At 43.3% G+C, this 18507-nt stretch overlaps 1 protein-coding gene across 3 annotated transcripts in view; it reads right to left on the reverse strand.

The window, feature by feature from the left end:
* The window catches only part of FHIT (fragile histidine triad diadenosine triphosphatase), a 1103012-nt gene that overhangs the window by 8772 nt on the left and 1075733 nt on the right, over positions 1-18507 (reverse strand). For all 3 annotated transcript variants that reach the window (XM_077822782.1, XM_077822781.1, XM_077822780.1), the window contains one exon: positions 3769-3878. In XM_077822782.1, coding sequence (XP_077678908.1) covers positions 3777-3878 — 102 coding nt within the window. In that variant the 3' untranslated portion in view covers positions 3769-3776. The remainder of the gene's footprint in view (positions 1-3768; positions 3879-18507) is intronic.

The raw sequence follows: 18507 nt of genomic DNA on the forward strand, positions 1-18507 counted from the left end.
TTATGGAGAATAGATCCTGTCAAACTAATTTGATCCATTTTTTGAGATTACAAGTTAGGTTGATAAAGGTAAGTGTGTTGATACACTATCTTTAGACTCCTGTAAGGCACTTCACTTGGTAGCACAACACATTTGCTTAAAAAACTAGAATGATATAAAATTAATATGGTACACATTAAATGGATTAAAAACTGGCTAACCAATAGGTCTCAAAACCTACTGTACAAGAGGAGACTTAAGGAGCTTGGCTTCTTTAGCCTAACAAATCAGGGAGATAAACACCAGAGAGTGAGAGGAGTTATTTAAGTTAATGGTCAATACTGGCACAAAAACAAATGGATATAAACTGGTCATCTGTAAGTTTAGGCTTGACATTAGACAAAGGTTTCTAACCATTAGAGGCGTGAGGTTTTGGAACAGCCTCCAAAGGGATGTACTAGGGGCAAAAACCCTAATTTGTTTCAAGATTGAGCTTGAGAAATTTATTGAGGGGTATGATGAGATTGCCTAGAATGGCATATGGCCCCTCCGTGACTACTATTACCAAATATCTCCAGTGGACAGAGATGGGACACTAGATGGAGAGGCTCTGAGTTACAACTGTGGTTGGAAAGGCTCTGAGTTTAGAACAGGTATCTAGCTGGTGGGTCTTGCCCACATGCTCAGGGTCTAATTGATCACCATATATGGGGTTGAGAAAGCATTTTCCCCTGGGTCAGATTGGCAGAGACCCTGGGAGTTTTGTGCCTTCCTCTGCAGCAGGGGGCATAGGTCACTTGCTGGTTCGAATTATAGTAAATGGTGAATTCTCTATAACTTTAAGTCTGTACATCAAGATTTGAGGACTTCAGTAGCTCACCCAGAGGTTATGCACCCACTACAGAAGTAGGTGGGTGAGGTTCTGTGACCTGAGATGTGCAGGAGGTCAGAGTACATGATCATGATGCCCCCCTCTGAACTTAAAGTCTAGGAGTCTAGGGGGAAATCATCATTGAGCGGGTGTATTTCCAGTGGGGTCCCACAGGGATGGGTTCATGGCCCTACACTATTGAATATTTTTATCAATGACCTGGAAGAAAACATAAAATAACCATTGATAAAGTTTGCAGATGACACAAAAATTGGGGGAGTGGTAAATAATGAAGAGGACAGGTTACTGATACAGAGCAATCTGGATCGGATGGTAAACTGGGCACAAGCAAACAATGTGTGTTTTAACACGGCTAAATGTTAAATGTATACATCTAGGAACAAAAAAATAGGCCACACTTACAGGACAGAGACTTTATCCTGGGAAGCAGTGACTCTGAAAAAGATTTGGGAGTCATGGTGGATAATCAGCTGAACATGAGCTCCCAAAGTGACTCTGTTACCAAAAGAGCAAACGTGATCCTAGGATGCATAAACACAGGGGAATCTCGACTAGGAGTACAGCGGTTGTTTTACCTCTCTATTTGGCACTGGTGCAACCATTGTTGGAATACTGTGTCTAATTCAAGAAGGATGTTGAGAAATTGGAGAGGATTCAGAGAAGAGCCACGAGAATGTTTGGGGGATTAGAAAACCTGCCTTATAGTGACTGACTCACGGAGCTCACTCAATTTACTCAAGGAGCTCCATCTATTTAGCTTAACAAAGAGAAAGTTAAGGGGTGACTTGATCATAGTTATAGGTATATACATGGGGAATAAATATTTAATAATGGACTCTTCAGTCTAACAGAGAAAGGTATAACATGATTCAATGGCTGGAAGCTGAAGCTAGAAAATTTAGATTGGAAATAAGGTGTACATTTTTAATGGTGAGATTAATTAACCTTTGGAACAATTTACCAAGTGTTGTGGTGGATTCTCCATCCCTGACCATTTAAAAATCAATATTGGATGTTTTTCTAAAAGCTCTGCTCTAGGAATTATTTTGGGGAAGTTCTCTGGCCTGTCTTATACAGGAGGTCTGACAAGATGATCACAATGATCCCTTCTGGCCTTGAAATCTATGGATCTATTAATCTGACTGGTACACAAAAGAATCTTAGTTAGGCACCCAACTTTCATTGAATTTCAATGGCATTTGGGCACCAAATTCACATAGACTCCTTTGAAAATCCCAACAAGTCTTTCATTTATAACTAGACCGGAAGAAGCCCTATGAAATATACGGCAGGGAAAGAGCCTGCACTGGAAAGGAAATGGGTCCAAGCAGTCTTTTCAATTTCCATCTTCATAAAGTCCAGTCTGCATGAATGCTGCAGTAAGTTAATTATTTATCTAAACAGAACCTCTTGTTATTGCGCAATTGTGCTTGTATGTGCATCATCTAAGAATATCTCCTTTCTGCCTACGTCGGACATTTTCTAATTGCATCTTCCTCTTGTGAATAAAGGAGAGGTGAGCCAGGAAAAGGTCACGGAGGAGAGGATCTGAGGAACTCAAAACAAGTGGCACAGTGGCTAAGAAACCTCACAATCAAGACTCATTAGGGCCACGCACATTAGCCGAGCGACCTGTGGAGTTTAAGCCGAAGATTTCCCAAGCTGTGCTGCAGAGCAGCAAGTCGCAGCCACAAGGCAGGCAGGTTTACAGGCTTCCTGCTCCCGATGGGACAAAACATGAAACAGTCAGAAACCACTGAGAAACGAGTGTGCTGGATGATGCTAACGACTGACGGGGAAGAGAAGAGGAAATGTGTGGAGCTATCACAGAGCTGTATGTCCTCGCGTAACTCAGATGGGTCCCAGGGGGCCAATTCATTTCTGTTGGAAGGATCTCACATCTGGGACTCCAGGTATCTGATGAAAATATCTCAGTTTCTATAGCACCAAACGTTAGCACTTACCAAACTGGTTTTATTTCCCCCGCTTCCTTCAAATGGTTTCTTCTTTTAGGGCCAATGGAAAATTTATCACAATGTGCAGCTTCCCATCAGGTTTATTTTGAGAGTGAAACTGAACTGCTGAGTTAAGACTTACGAACATAAAATAGCACTTGTAGTAGCGTTAGCACGGGGATACACGAGACCAACATCTACATAAAATGCACGCAGTGGTCTCGCTCTCTAAAAAGTGAACATTTATCAAGTTACCCCACATATATGGAGACTGTTTCCTATTGTAAATATAAGGAAAGCTGGGGCCTGTCAGACACCACTGGGTAGAAGCTGTTTGTGCCTGTTTCAGTGAGCGAGGTCTTGCTTCCTGGGCGTTGCTTGCTGAGTATGCCTCCAAGCTGGTGCTGATGTGTTTAAGGAGCATAGTGGACGCAGCATATTCTTATGGAGCTACAACAATACGTACATAACAAACCCAAGAAACTGTCTGGCCTTCCTTTTGTGGCCCTTGTTCTCCCTTCCCTCTCTTGCCGCTTTTTTTGCTCCCAGAAATCTTGATTGTAAACGCCTCAGGGCAGGGTCTGTGCCTGTAAGGTCCGGCTGCACTGCAATAAAAAACCCTGTGGCATTGAGTCTCAGAACCCAGGCCAGCTGACTCGGGCTTGCGGGGCTAAACATGTCAATGTAGCCATTCAAGCTCAGGCTGGTATCTCGGCTCTGAGACCCTCGCTCCTTGTGAGGTCTCAGAGCCCGAGCTCCAGCCCGAGTCTGAAAGGCTACACTGCAGTTTAATAGCCCCACAACCAGAGCCCTGCGTCAGCTGTGCCAGGCTCTGAGACCTAATGCCATGAGTCTTTTCTTGCAATGTAGACGTGCCCTAAGATGCCGGTTTTGGGTGCTGCATAAATCAATCAATCTGTATAATCTCTTAGGAATCTTTACCTCAGATTTTACTGAAAATATTTCTTCAGGCTTGCTGCTTCGGCTTCCATTTCATCCTCAGACCTCCACTTGACAGGGGAGTCCTCTTCTCCTTTGTCATGACGGTCCAGCTTTTTAGGAAAACACAAAACAAAAAAGAGTGGAGTTATTAATGGTTTCCCAATGCTTCCCCTGTCAAAACCGCCATGGGAGTGGGCATGTGTGGTATGGATGGACTCTGAGCTAGGCCTTGGATGGTATCGACGGACTCAGGGGATGGGAGAGAGTGGTAGGAATGCAAAGGGTGAGCCCTGATGGATTCTGTTGGATTCTCAGGGTGGGAGGGACTGGCAGTGATGTTCATGTGTGAGGGGAAGAGGAGGTTGTGACGTTGCACTCTATATGATTTTATAAAAATATGCTAATGAGTGTGAATATAATGTAACTGGGGTATGCTTCATGAAAAAGTTGGGTATGAGTCAACAGTGTGCCCTTGTTGCCAAGAAGGCCAATGGCATTTTGGGATGTATAAGTAGGGGCATTGCCAGCAGATCGAGGGACATGATCGTTCCCCTCTGTTCGACATTGGTGAGGCCTCATCTGGAGTACTGTGTCCAGTTTTGGGCCCCACACTACAAGAAGGATGTGGAAAAATTGGAAAGAGTCCAGCGGAGGGCAACAAAAATGATTAGGGGACTGGAACACATGACTTATGAGGAGAGGCTGAGGGAACTGGGGATGTTTAGTCTTCAGAAGAGAAGAATGAGGGGGGATTTGATAGCTGCTTTCAACTACCTGAAAGGGGGTTCCAAAGAGGATGGATCTAGACTGTTCTCAGTGGAAGCAGATGATAGAACAAGGAGTAATGGTCTCAAGTTGCAGTGGGGGAGATTTAGATTGGATATTAGGAAAAACTTTTTCACTAGGAGGGTGGTGAAACACTGGAATGCGTTACCTAGGGAGATGGTGGAATCTCCTTCCCTAGAAGTTTTTAAGGTCAGGCTTGACAAAGCCCTGTCTGGGATGATTTAGTCGGGGATTGGTCCTGCTTTGAGCAGGGGGTTGGATTAGATGACCTCCTGAGGTCCCTTCCGACCCTGATATTCTATGATTCTATGAAAAGGGTCTCTTGTATGGTATCATTACGAAGCTTATAATCTACTGAATGTGGTCATCCTATTTGTATGACTGTATCATTCTTGTATCTGAAACTAGAAATATGAAATATAACTCTGCGGGCCTATTGTAATTATGCAAAGTGTGGGCCATTAATATTGGTTTGGAACCTTGATGGCCTCCATTAACCAGGACAATTGACTGTAGATGGCTCTGTTTTACTTGTAAGTCTTCCTGTATACCTGTGTGCTGGCAAGTGGGTAATGAAGTCTTACAGTGACATATGATCATGTCACCTGAACTGAAATCCATCTTTAACCTGGTGCTTTTCCATTGAGAAGGAGGGGCGGGAACCCAGAGAGGGACAGAGGATTCCCACCTTATGCAAAAGATATATAAGTGGATGGAACAGAACAAAGGGGGAGGCAGTCATGAGAAATCCCGTAGCTACCACCTGAGTTGGAACAAGGGCTGTACCAGGGGAAAGGATTGTGCCCAGACTAGGAAGGCATCTAGTCTGTGACAGAAGCTTATTGAAACATCTCTGAGGGTGAGATTTTATCTGTAGTCAGTTTTCTTACTGTATTAGGTTTAGACTTTGGTGTTTTATTTTACTTGGTAATTCACTTTGTTCTGTCTGTTATTACTTGGAACCACTTAAATCCCACTTTCTGTATTTAATAAAATCACTTTTTACGTATTAATTAACCCAGAGAATGTATTAACACCTGGTGGGGGGGGGGACAGCTGTGCATATCTGTCTATCAGTGTTATAGAAGGCAAACAATTTATGAGTTTACCCTGTATAAGCTTTATACAGGGTAAAATGGATTTATTTGGGGTTTGGACCCCATTGGAAGTTGAGCATCTGAGTGTTAAAGACAGGAACACTTCTTAAGCTGTTTTCAGTTAAGTCTGCAGCTTTGGGGCCCGTGGTTCAGACCTTGGGTCTGCGCTGGAGCAGACGGGCGTGTCTGGCTCAGCAAGACAGGGTGCTGGAGTCCCAGGCTAGCGGGGAAAGCAGGGGCAGAAGTAGTCTTGGCACATCCAAGAGGGTTTCTGTGATCCAACCCGTCACATAGGTGTTTTGGGATGTCAGCTGAGTGTTTTGGAGGGAGTTGTGCTGGCGGCAACCACTGTGACATTTTATAAGAATTTTATGCAAAATTTCCCTCTGTTTTTTGCTTCGTCATGTGGGCAGGTGTGGCCATAGCCCCAAACCTCCTGCATTAGAGAGGCGCAGCTGCCAGCATTCTGCAGAGGACCAATGGTTTATTCAGCTGCTTTTCAATACAGGCACCTTTTCTTCCTTCCCCACCCTCCCCATGCCAAGAGCATGGATACATACTCCCTGTCCCAGGCACAAAACCTCTTACTCAGTATTTCCATTGCCCGTCTGAATGGGGATAATCACACACATGTGAATTATTTAAACTTTGCACAGAGCTTGGCAAACAGGCATCCAACAAAGTGCTGTGTACTGCACAGTGAGTGCTCAGTGCTGTTATTGCTGATGTGGCCATTAGGAACACTGTCCTGGACTCACCAATGGAGGAGAGACAGTCATACTTAGTGGTAAAACCTCATTTTGCTGACTAGTCACACATATGTCGCCTCAAAAATAGCTACCACTGATCATACAAAGAGTATTATTACCGAAGATGGAACACAAATCATAAACAATCACATTAAAGCCTTATTTTGGTTCCAAAGTATTGCAGATTTTTAATGTGTCTCGGTACAGAATGCCGTGTGGAGCATATTCATCGCATCAGTGCTTCCAAAGAAGAACATTACAATATCAACTTTTTAGTTGTTGTCACAGACAGTTGCTGAAAATAATGAATTTGCACCTCTTATTCATGAACAAACGTTAGTCCTGAAAATGAAGCAGTTAAGAGCAGCGCTCAAAACAATGTTGCATTTGCCAAGCAAACTGCATTGCCATATATGGCGTGTTTAGCAATAAACTAGGATTATTAGCATATATCCAACCCACAAATACTTTTATTTGTGCGATATTTCTCCTGCTCAGAATTCTTCTGCCAGCTAAAGTCCTATGCAGTGTTACATTCTGCTACACAGATTTCATATTCTGCTATTACCTTCCATATCACGGCAGATATGATACAATAGCTGTAGGCAAATTAAACTGTATTAGTGTTCCACTAGTAGAGGACTAATTTTCATTTTTTATATGAGCTGTAGGTATGTTATAAATCCATCTCATAACAATTTCACAGGATTAGAGAGAAAGGTATAAAAACCAGGGGAAGGTACATTGCTTATGTTGTCAACCTAGATCCTTTCTGCCTCCAGGACTTGCATCAAAGAGAAGGCTGGATGTTAAGTGTCTTTAAACGAAGGCCACTAATCATGAGACTGCATCTTCAAATGGGGGAATGTGAAGGTGTCTGGGGTTATTAGGGTAACAGTCTTGGTTTCCTGTGTTTCCTGGAGGGTAATTAGCTGTAGCCTAGAAAGCATTTACGGGACACCTGCAATCAGTTTTAAAGCCCCCATAGCTTCTAATGATGCAAATGTGTCATATGGAGAAGCTCATTTCTTCTTGGTATCTCATTTGCACATCTCAGGCCGTCCCCGTCCATGGTCCCTTTTGTCTGATTACACCCCTTCTCCCATTGCCCAAGTCCTGAACAACATCTTCCTCTCTTGGCCCTTGCCCCGTTGTGGTCCTGAGCCACTTCTCTCCTGAGGTCGCCTCCAGGACCTGAGCAGACTTTTTCCTTGTCAGGGCCCTCTCCCAGACCCTGAGCAGTTGCCCCTTTCTCTTACTCCCCTGAATCCACTGCTACCTAAGAGGGAGAGAAGATCTTGATTCTACCATGTCTCCCAGCCACTCAAGGCACTGTCTGCCTCCTGGCTACCCTTCTGCACTCCCAGCTGTCCACTGAGACACTGAACCAGGCGGGGTTAGGAGTAGGAACTGCAAAAAAAAATCTGCACCAGAAACTTTCCTCTGGGACCTGCCTACCCATTAGCAGCTGGGGGTGGGGCAAGGAGGGGAGGAAGGGGCCCTGGCTCCTGCAGCTGATGGATGGACAAGAGTTGAAAGCAGCCAAGCAGCAAACCAGAAATGTGGCAGGGAGGTGTAGGAGCCAGAGAGGAAATCAGAAACCACCAACAGTTGGGGTTCCTCCTCATCCCCACTACACAACACGAGTGAAACCCTGGCCCCAGGGAAGATTGTGGCTCAGCTCCAATGCATTTTGCCGCAGCCAGGATTACACCCGTCGTGCCCAAGTAATTTGATTATAAGACGGAGCGGTGAAATGTGTGTGAGACACCTCACAAGAGTCCTCTTCCCTCCCCCAAGGAGCTACAAGCTAATGGCAGACGTGACACAGGTTGGGGTCACAAGCCAGCACGTAGGGGTTGGCGAGAGGTGACCAGAGGATGGCAACTCCCTTTCGTGGCATCTTCAGAGGTTTCAAAATCTGTTTTCGTTCTGTGCTGGAATGAAACCAAACCCCTTCAGACACGGTCGTGACAACAGCCTTGTGTCGAAACATCCATTTGGGGATTGAAACCTGAGTGTGTGTCCTGGTGAGGAGGGCATCAGGATGGTGTGTGGGGGAGCCTGGTTTGGGCCCCTGCGCTAGTTCAGAGCGACCTGGGATAAAAAAGCTCTGAATCAGGCAGTGCAAGGACTTGAACCTTGGTCCCCCACATCCCACGCTGGTGCCCTGGCCACCTGGCTGTAGGGTACAAGAGGGGCTCTGAAAATGTCGCTGAAGCCAGTATCATGAAATGTTTTGGCTCTGATAAAACAATACATTTTGGCAAAATGAAATGTAGTCGAAAATGTTCGGGCCAGCTCTAGCGTTGGGGACAGGCAGGCCAAGGGTCACTGTGACAAGGTTAACATTGAGAGGATCATGTGGTTACTCAGCAAAGGATGGTGGACAGCCCAGCAGAGCTAAGAGTCTGAGCTGGCTAATTTCTGGTCGGCTTTGAGAAGAGGCTGGAGAGACACCAGTGAGGAGAAGGCCATGGCTTAGTGGGCCAACTCAGGAAAGGGTTACACAAAGACAGGGGTGCCCAGAAGGAAGCTCAAAGATGTTTTGCTGAGAAGCAGATGAATGGGGCATTGAGGTGGCATCCCGGGTGGATCAGGGAAGGCAATGAGAGCCACAGGTCATACGTAGCAAGGACCAGGTCTGTTTCCTTTATCAAATTCTTATTTTTATTGTTTTATATAAAACACAAACACATAATGAAACAAAATCTATATAAATACACGTCAAAGATGGAAATAGCATATAAACAACCAAATTCAACCTTCATTACTTGGAAAAGGAAAAAAAACAAAAAACAAACAAACAAACCTGAATCCTTAGAGGTCATGCAGGGTATCAATTATTAAGGTGATAAATAAGTGAGAACACAACCTATGAGTGCTGGGGACAACTATATACTAAACTGAAAAAGTATGCAACAGTTTCATGTGTGACCAGACAGACTCTCATTTTCTCCCAACATTGCTATTAGACAGAGTCCTTTTTTCCATTAATGCAGTAGTAGATTGCTCACTAAGCCACTTTGTGTATGAGGGAGGAATTGCAGATTTTCATTTTCACAAAATATCTTTTTTGGCCACTAAAATAGTTACTGGAATCAATTTCTTACTCTTAACTGGTAACACCAACTCATCCAGCCCCTCTAAAACACACAAGCTTGGAAAAGAAAAGATAGCAACAAAGTTGTTGCGAGAGCACTGAATACGGTGTTTCAGAACACATGCACTTTTTGATAGCTGTAGAGGATGTGTGAAAGGTTGGCATGTGGCTGTTTGTATCTCCAGCATTCGCTTTGTGCTGCCAAACTAGCATTAAACAATGTTCTGGAGTCCAGTAGTACCTGTTTAATACCTTCTTCTGGAAGACTCACAAGGATAAAGAACTTGAAGTCTCCTTCACATTACACCAGATATCCTCCCACGTTTCTGTTGTGACAGTAAAGCTATGTTCTTTTCCCCTTATTCTCTGAGACTGAGATAGAGAGGGTAATGCAAAGCACTAAGCCACCTATAAGTAATTCTTACCAAGTGACTTTTGTTTCCACATTTCTTAACGTGGTCTTCTAGAGGTGAGAGAGTTGGAATTGGCCAACTGTCCCCTAACCCTCCGTGAATCCTTGGGCACAGCCACTGAAAGAAGGAACTGTGAGACAGCAGTAGCTGGTATTTGTTCCATGCATGTTTGAAGGAGGCCAGTCTATCATCTTGCATTATATTTTTAATTGTTATTAATCCTTTTTCTATCTAAACTGGCTTAAGTGTGAAGTTGGCCTTGATCCTGAGACAGGGTTATCCCATAGAGGTACGAGAAGAGAATTAGTAAGATTGGATGCTGTCTCCGTCTTAATGCATTGCAAGATGGCCCATGTAGATGCAAAGATTGGATTTTTCCTTACAGGTATAAGTAGCCTCTTAAGGTATATAAAAGAAGAGAGGAAACCGAATGGCCTGGCTAAGCTTTTTTCTACCTCAAACCCAGCTGGTGTGCATACAGAGCTACTGGAGTGGACCACCTTACAACAAGAAACATTGAAATGTGAGATAATACAGATACAAATCTGAGAACCCCATACCTCCAGTTGCCCAGAATTTTTTAAGGGTCTTGCATGACAAGTGTGGCTGTTTTTTATCCCATATAAATTGCATGATACGCCTATTCATTTGAGAAAAGAGCAAAGGACAGACCTTGAAAGGCAATAGGCTAATGATACAAGTAATTCTTGGGCAGATTCCTTTTGGGTATTTCTATTCTCCCCAATCAGGATAGAGGGAGGAGACACATCTCTACATTCTTGGAATTTTCTTTTTCTGTACAGTCCATATTTATAGAAACAATTTTGGGAAGATCAGGACAAATCTTTACACTCAAATAAGTTATTTTCTTGCTTATTTGCAAAGGAAAATGCTGAAACTGAGAAGGATCTGGACATTTGGATATACCCATTGCTTGTGATTTATTTCAGTTAATGCGAAAATCAGAGATCTCTCTGAAAAAGTTAGCTACATTCAGTAATGATGGGATTGAGGAGGATGGATTCCTCAATAGTACAAAAATGTCATCAGCATATAAACTGATTTTGTATTCTTTCCTGTTTATAGTCACACCTTCCATGGCTGAATGCAGACATACATTGCCAGGGGTTCAAGAGACAGATTAAAAAGGAGGGGAAAGGGAAAACCCTGTTGCATCCCTCTTTCTACTTGAATTGTGGGAGAAATAATCCCATTAGTTGACAGCAAAGTGAGGAGAGAGGTGTATAATACACTGACTCCATTCAGGAACATGGGTCCTAATCCAAATGCTCTTAGGACAGCCATCAGATAAGGCCATTCAGCCCTAACGAAGGCCTTCTCTGCATCTAGAGTTAAGAAGGGAACATCTGAGCTTGCTGGATCAAGTGAGCAATTTTTCTCATATTATCAGCAGCCAATCTTCCTTTAATGAAACCGGCCCGATCTATGTCTCTACTTGATGAGAGGATGACGTCCCGTCACATCGCTAACATTTTTGCAATTATTTTTCAATCTGTGTTCAATAAAGCTAATGGGGCCGAAGTCACCACAGTTGCGACCATCTTTGTTCTTCTTTAATATTAAAGTAATCAAAGCAGTTCTTATGTTACGAGTCATGGTTCCTTTTCGGGATGAAGACCCTTGAAAGATTAGAATAGAATAGAATAGAATAGAAGATAGCTGATTACAAAATGTTTTGTAGAAATTGGCCAGAAGCCATCCATCCCAGGGGCCCTACTGAAATTCATATTTATTGTGGCATTCACCTCTTACAGTAGCTTTCAGAGCTTCCTAAAGGATGGTATCTGAAGTAACTGAGAGCTTATTTTCTTGCATGAAGTTAGAGACGACTGAATCAACTGTGAAACAAAATTTTGCACCAAAGTCTTTGACGCATCTGCCATGCTTTGCAGGGGGTTTTGCAAAATGTTGTGGAGCCTGCTAAATCCAGAGTGAAGGTGGATGGGTACTTGCTGCTGTATCTTACAGTGGTCCCCCTGAGGATTTGCTTTATGCCATTGAATGCAGCCCTCTTGTTGTTAAGCTCAGCTGAGAAGTCACGAAAAAGAGAAATGTTGTGGCCTTTGTACGTAAGGGTTTCAGCTTTTCTGGCAGCATTCATTAACATGACTTTATTATTGAACTTCAGCAGCTTGCAGATGATGGGTTTGGGCTTCTCAGATTCCTCCCTTCAAGTACCAGGCATTCACTGAGCACTTTCAATATCTAATGGGGACAGCTGGGGGTCCAATTTAATTATGTCAGGGAGCAGCTTCTGAAGAAAGCTGATAATATCCTTCTCCTTGAGACCGTCAGCAATGCCCAAGAGGTGAAGGCTGTTTCTTTGAGATTTGTTTTTTAAGTTATCCTGTTTTTCTTCCACTGTGTCCTGCCTAAGCTTTAAGGAGGCAGTTCCTTCTTTAATTTCACTGGGTACAGTGGCAGTTTGTTGGAGCGCATTTTCCAAGTGAGCCATTCAGGGTTTTAGAGTAGCAGCCGTGCTAGTCTGTATCAGCAAAAAGAACAGGAGTACTTGTGGCACCTTAGAGACTAACAAATTTATTTGAGCATAAGCTTTCGTGGGCTACAGCTCACTTCATCAGATGCATAGAATGCAACATATAGAAGATATTTGTACATACAGAGAACATGAAAAGGTGGAAGTACCCTTACCAACTGTAAGAGGCTAATTAATTAAGAGGAGCTATTATCAGCAGGGGAAAAAGACTTTTGTAGTGATAATCAAGATGGCCCATTTCGGACAGTTGACACAAAGGTGTGAGGATATTTAACATGGGGAAATAGATTCAATTAGTGTAATGACTGAGCCATTCCCAGTCTCTGTTCAAACCTAAGTTAATGGTATCTAGTTTGCATATTAATTCAAATTCAGCAGCTTCTCGCTGGAGTCTGTTTTTGAAGCTTTTCTGTTGCAAAATTGCCACCTTTAAGTCTGTCACTGAGTGGCCAGAGACGTTGAAGTGTTCTCCTACCGGTTTTTGAATGTTTGCGTAGAGACTGTCTGGTTTGGCCAATGTACATGGCAGAGGGGCATTGTTGGCACATGATGGCATATATCACATTGGTAGATGTGCAGGTGAATGAGCCCCTGTTGGCATGGCTGATGTGATTAGGTCCTATGATGGTGTCACTTGAATAGATATGTGGACAGAGTTGGCATTGGGCTTTGTTGCAAGGATAGGTTCCTGGGTTAGTGTTTTTGTTGTGTGGTGTGTGGTGAGTATTTGCTTCAGGTTGGGGGGCTGTCTGTAAGCGAGGACTGGTCTGTCTCCCAAGATCTATGAGAGTGAGGGTTTTACATCACATACATCTTAAGAGAGGCCACATACATCTTTTCAGATTGAATCCAGTTGGGCTGTGAGGAATTTTTTTCAGTGCCACGATATCCTGGGCTTGGCTCTGCTGTAGCCTTGAGGTCTTCCCATTGTTTGAGGTGATTCAGGCTTAGGTCTTTTGTTGCTTCTCAGTTTTTCATTGAAATCCATAGTCAACAGTTTAAATTAATCTCCTGGAAAAATGTCCATCTTTTATGACAGAAACTATTGCCAATTTTCTACAAAAGTAATTATTACAGGTGAATTGATATTTGGAGAGTGACACTGTCTGGGACTAGGCAGCCATCTTCCTCATGGGTACCATGTGTCCCTTTCTCCCCTCCAACCAAATTGGTTTTCTTTTTGCCTTTGTTTAAATAGCAAGAGACAGTGTTAAAGTAAATTGTTTGGCCTCTTCTCTCTTGTTCCAGGGTGCTATTATTAAGTCAAGATTTAAGGTTGAATTCAGATTCTGGTTCATAGATTCATAGATATTTAGGTCAGAAGGGACCATTATGATCATCTAGTGTGACCTCCTGCACAATGCAGGCCACAGAATTTCACCCACCACTCCTGCAAAAAATCTCACACCTATATTGTGCTACTGAAGTCCTCAAATCGTAGTTTAAAGACTTCAAGGAGCAGAGAATCCTCCAGCAAGTGACCCGTGCCCCATGCTACAGAGGAAGGCGAAAAACCTCCAGGGCCTCTTCCGATCTGCCCTTGTCAAGGTTCCTCCCCCACTCTGAACTCTAGGGTACAGATGTGGGGACCTGCATGAAAAACCTCCTAAGCTTATCTTTACCAGCTTAGGTCAAAACTTCCCCAAGGTACAAAATATTCCACCCTTTGTCCTTGGATTGGCCGCTACCACCACCAAACTAATACTGGTTACTGGGGAAGAGCTGTTTGGACGCGTCTTTCCCCCCAAAATACTTCCCAAAACCTTGCACCCCACTTCCTGGACAAGGTTTGGTAAAAAGCCTCACCAATTTGCCTAGGTGACTACAGACCCAGACCCTTGGATCTTAAGAACAATGAACAATCCTCCCAACACTTGCACCCCCCCTTTCCTGGGAAATGTTGGATAAAAAGCCTCACCAATTTGCATAGGTGACCACAGACCCAAACCCTTGGATCTGAGAACAATGGAAAAGCATTCAGTTTTCTTACAAGAAGACTTTTAATAAAAATAGAAGTAAATAGAAATAAAGAAATCCCCCCTGTAAAATCAGGATGGTAGATACCTTACAGGGTAATTAGATTAAAAAAACATAGAGAACCCCTGTAGGCAAAACCTTAAGTTACAAAAAAGATACACAGACAGAAATAGTTATTCTATTCAGCACAGTTCTTTTCTCAGCCATTTAAAGAAATCATAATCTAACACATACCTAGCTAGATTACTTACTAAAAGTTCTAAGACTCCATTCCTGGCCTATCCCCGGCCAAGACAGAGTATAGACAGACACACAGACCCTTTGTTTCTCTCCCTCCTCCCAGCTTTTGAAAGTATCTTGTCTCCTCATTGGTCATTTTGGTCAGGTGCCAGCGAGGTTACCTTTAGCTTCTTAACCCTTTACAGGTGAAAGGAGCTTTCCCCTGACCAGGAGGGATTTCAAAGGGGTTTACCCTTCCCTTTATATTTATGACAGCCCTGGAGGAAAATTCCTTCCCGACCCCAAATATGGCGATCAGCTAAACCCTTAGCATATGGGCAAGATTCATCAGCCAGATACTACAGAAAATTCTTTCCTGGGTAACTCAGATCCCACCCCATCTAATATCCCATCACAGGCCATTGGGCCTTACTATGGCTCACAGGGCAACTCTTGGAGGCTGCCGTAACTTCCACAGGCTCCTGGGAGTCTTTTCCCAGGCTGCCAGTGATGGGATGTACTAATAGTTACAAATATAGATATCGATAGAGAGAGACAGAGAGTAAAACCATGCCTTTCTTTCTTCAGCTGCAACAGGCAGGGTCCAATAAACCATTGACTGACCTGTTTGTCCACTGCTGACTTCATCCACTGTTTAATTTGCACATGATCCACTTCACCCATTACTAAATTCTGACTCTAACATTCAATAGCACTCTAATATACAATAGCCCTAACTAGCTGCACAGTGTCCCTGAGATCTGATCCGTGTTAAAGTCTTGGGTTACAGTGACAGTAATTTCTGAGCTTGGAAAGGCATTACGATCACAAAGTTATTTACATCATCTTAAGGATGGCCAAAGGCAGAGATGTTCAAAGATGTTTCAGACAGCCAGATTCCTTATCAGCATGCTACATCCAAAGCCTACATTCTCCCAGGAGCTGGACTCTGAGAGTTGACCACTTAGAAGGTACAATGCACCACACAGTCGTGAAGTTACTTTTTGTGTTCAAGGGGGAACAGGATCCTGACGAGAGAGAGCACCCACCAAAGTTGTGGATTATTCGTTAGACATTTTCAGGGGACTCCGCCATCTTGAAAGGCTAATTTTCAGGGCAGGAAAAAATACACGTTTCAGCTTAAATGAGACGGATTTTGAGTTCAAGTATGAATCTAGCTTAACAGCCACTACACATTTCCTAGAGACACTCTGTTGTGAAGACACATTTTGAAGAGTATTCCTATTTACACACAAATGCAAATCCCAATGATGCATCTAAGCTCATTCTAATAAACATCTGTCAGGCAATAAATGCAAAGCTTTCCACCCTCCTTTACTCCCAGGCTCTGCTCAAAGGTAAAAGTGAAAATAGCTGCTGTCTGAGGCTAGTGTTTTCTTCTGTTCAGACCGAATAAAATTGGAAAACTTGAGCTAAAGTCTTTACTCGCATAGAGATATTCAAATATAGGACACATTGAAGCCTGAGATTTTATATACGGGGATTCTATTTCTGCAAAGGTTTGGGGAAAGCATATTTTATCTGGAGTCATCCCACTTTATCTACCTGAAATGATGTTCTGTGACAGTAGCTTTAACTGGACTTCCATGAATGTGTCTGATTAAAGATGGAGAATGATTGATTCTTACATCTTTTCCCCATATACCTTAGTTCCCTTCCCTAAGGTTATGACGGTAATATTTACACATTGCTTAATGTTAAGGTGCTGCAGCCAAAAATAATACAATTTTTTTCTAGAAATGACTTTGTATAGTTAGTGGGTTTAGAGAAAAGCATTCAGGGCAACATAAATCCAATTAAAGATTTTGGGTTCCAAATTCTCTACTGAAAACCAAACTTCTGAGTTTCTGACTGTGTTGGAAAATTGCCCGTTTCAAGTGAGGGGTAGTCAATGTATTCCAAAAAGGAACGTCATTTACCACTCAGCCTTCCTGGCTATGCAAAACACTGATACACATATTACACAATCTTTAACTCACCATTGCTAAGTAAATTACATACAGCCTCTGTCCAGTATCCTTCTGGGACCGAGACTAGACCCATACATTTTGCAAGAGCACAATATTATTATTATTGTTAGTTATAGTACCATAGTACCTAGGAGCAATAGTCATGGTTCACGACCCTATTGTGCGAGGTGCTGTATAAACAGCAGCTGTTTGTGGAGAGCTCCTCCCAAGGACGAGGGACCATGTGGGAGAAAGCATGAAGATGCCAATTTGAAAATTTAACAAGCAGGTGATGGAGGCTGGCACCATGTGCCACTTGGAGGTGAGCATCAACAGTTTGATACTGAATGAGAGGTAATAGGTATGGGGGGGATTGACTGTGAAGGGCCTTAAAAGTGAAGCCAAGTAGCTTGTGTTTGATGCACTATTTTCTACTGCCAGAACAGGGATTCAAATAAGGGGGTGTGTCGGTCAAAGTGATGGGCTCAGAGAATGATCTTGCAGCAGCATTCTGAATGGAGATGAGCAGGGCTGCTCACAGGGCCAGGGGAAACAAAGTTCTGTATGAGTCAACATTAACACTGGCCTAGCTAGGCTCTGATGAGTAGTGGCAGGAGGATGATGAGCGACCACTTCATTACCTTGGAATCAGTGCAATAGAGGACAAGTTCTTCACAGCTGTTTTGTGAGGTGAGGGTCCTGGGGAGGAACAGAATCTTCACGTCACTGAGGGAATTTTAATCCTAGCAACCTGGCACTTGATGAGCTGAGCAAGTGGAGAGTAGAAATATATATCCCCTTTACAGTGGGAAAGAGAAAGAGCAGGAAGCTATAAAACTACCAGGTAGCTAGATTTCAGAGTAGCAGCCGTGTTAGTCTGTATCCGCAAAAAGAAAAGGAGTACTTGTGGCACCTTAGAGACAAACAAATTTATTTGAGCATAAGCTTTCGTGAGCTACAGCTCACTTCATCGGATGCATGCAGTGAAAAATACAGTGGGGAGATTTATATACACAGAGAACATGAAACAATGGGTGTTACCATACACACTGTAACCAGAGTGATCAGGTAAGGTGAGCTATTACCAGCAGGAGAGCGGGGTGGAAAAAACCTTTTGTAGTGATAATCAAGGTGGGCCATTTCCAGCAGTTGACAAGAATGTGGAAGGAACAGTGGGGGGTGGGGGTGGGGGAAATAAACATGGGGAAATAGTTTTACTTTTGTAATAACACATCCACTCCCAGTCTCTATTCAAGACTAAGTTAGTTGTATCCAATTTGCAAATTAATTCCAATTCAGCAGTCTCTCATTGGAATCTGTTTTTGAAGTTTTTTTATTGAAGAATTGCCACTTTTAGGTCTGTAATCGAGTGACCAAACAGATGGAAGTGTTCTCCAACTGGTTTTTGAATGTTATAATTCTTGACGTCTGATTTGTGTCCATTTATTCTTTTACGTAGAGACTGTCCAGTTTGGCCAATGTACATGGCAGAAGGGCATTGCTGGCACATGATGGCACAGATCACACTGGTAGATGTGCAGGTGAACGAGCCTCTGATAGTGTGGCTGATGTGATTAGGCCCTGTGATGGTGTCCCCTGAATAGATATGTGGACACAGTTGGCAACGGGCTTTGATGCAAGGATAGGTTCCTGGGTTAGTGATTTTGTTGTGTAGTGTGTGGTTGCTGGTGTTTGCTTCAGGTTGGTGGGCTGTCTGTAAGCAAGGACTGGCCTGTCTCCCAAGATCTGTGAGAGTGATGGGTCATTCTTCAGGATAGGTTATAGATCCTTGATGATGCGTTGGAGAGGTTTTAGTTGGGGGCTGAAGGTGATGGCTAGTGGCGTTCTGTTATTTTCTTTGTTGGGCCTGTCCTGTAGTAGGTAACTTCTGGGTTCTCTGCTGGCTC

The sequence above is a fragment of the Eretmochelys imbricata genome, chromosome 7 (assembly GCF_965152235.1).
Source record: "Eretmochelys imbricata isolate rEreImb1 chromosome 7, rEreImb1.hap1, whole genome shotgun sequence".
Lineage (NCBI taxonomy): Eukaryota > Metazoa > Chordata > Testudines > Cheloniidae > Eretmochelys > Eretmochelys imbricata.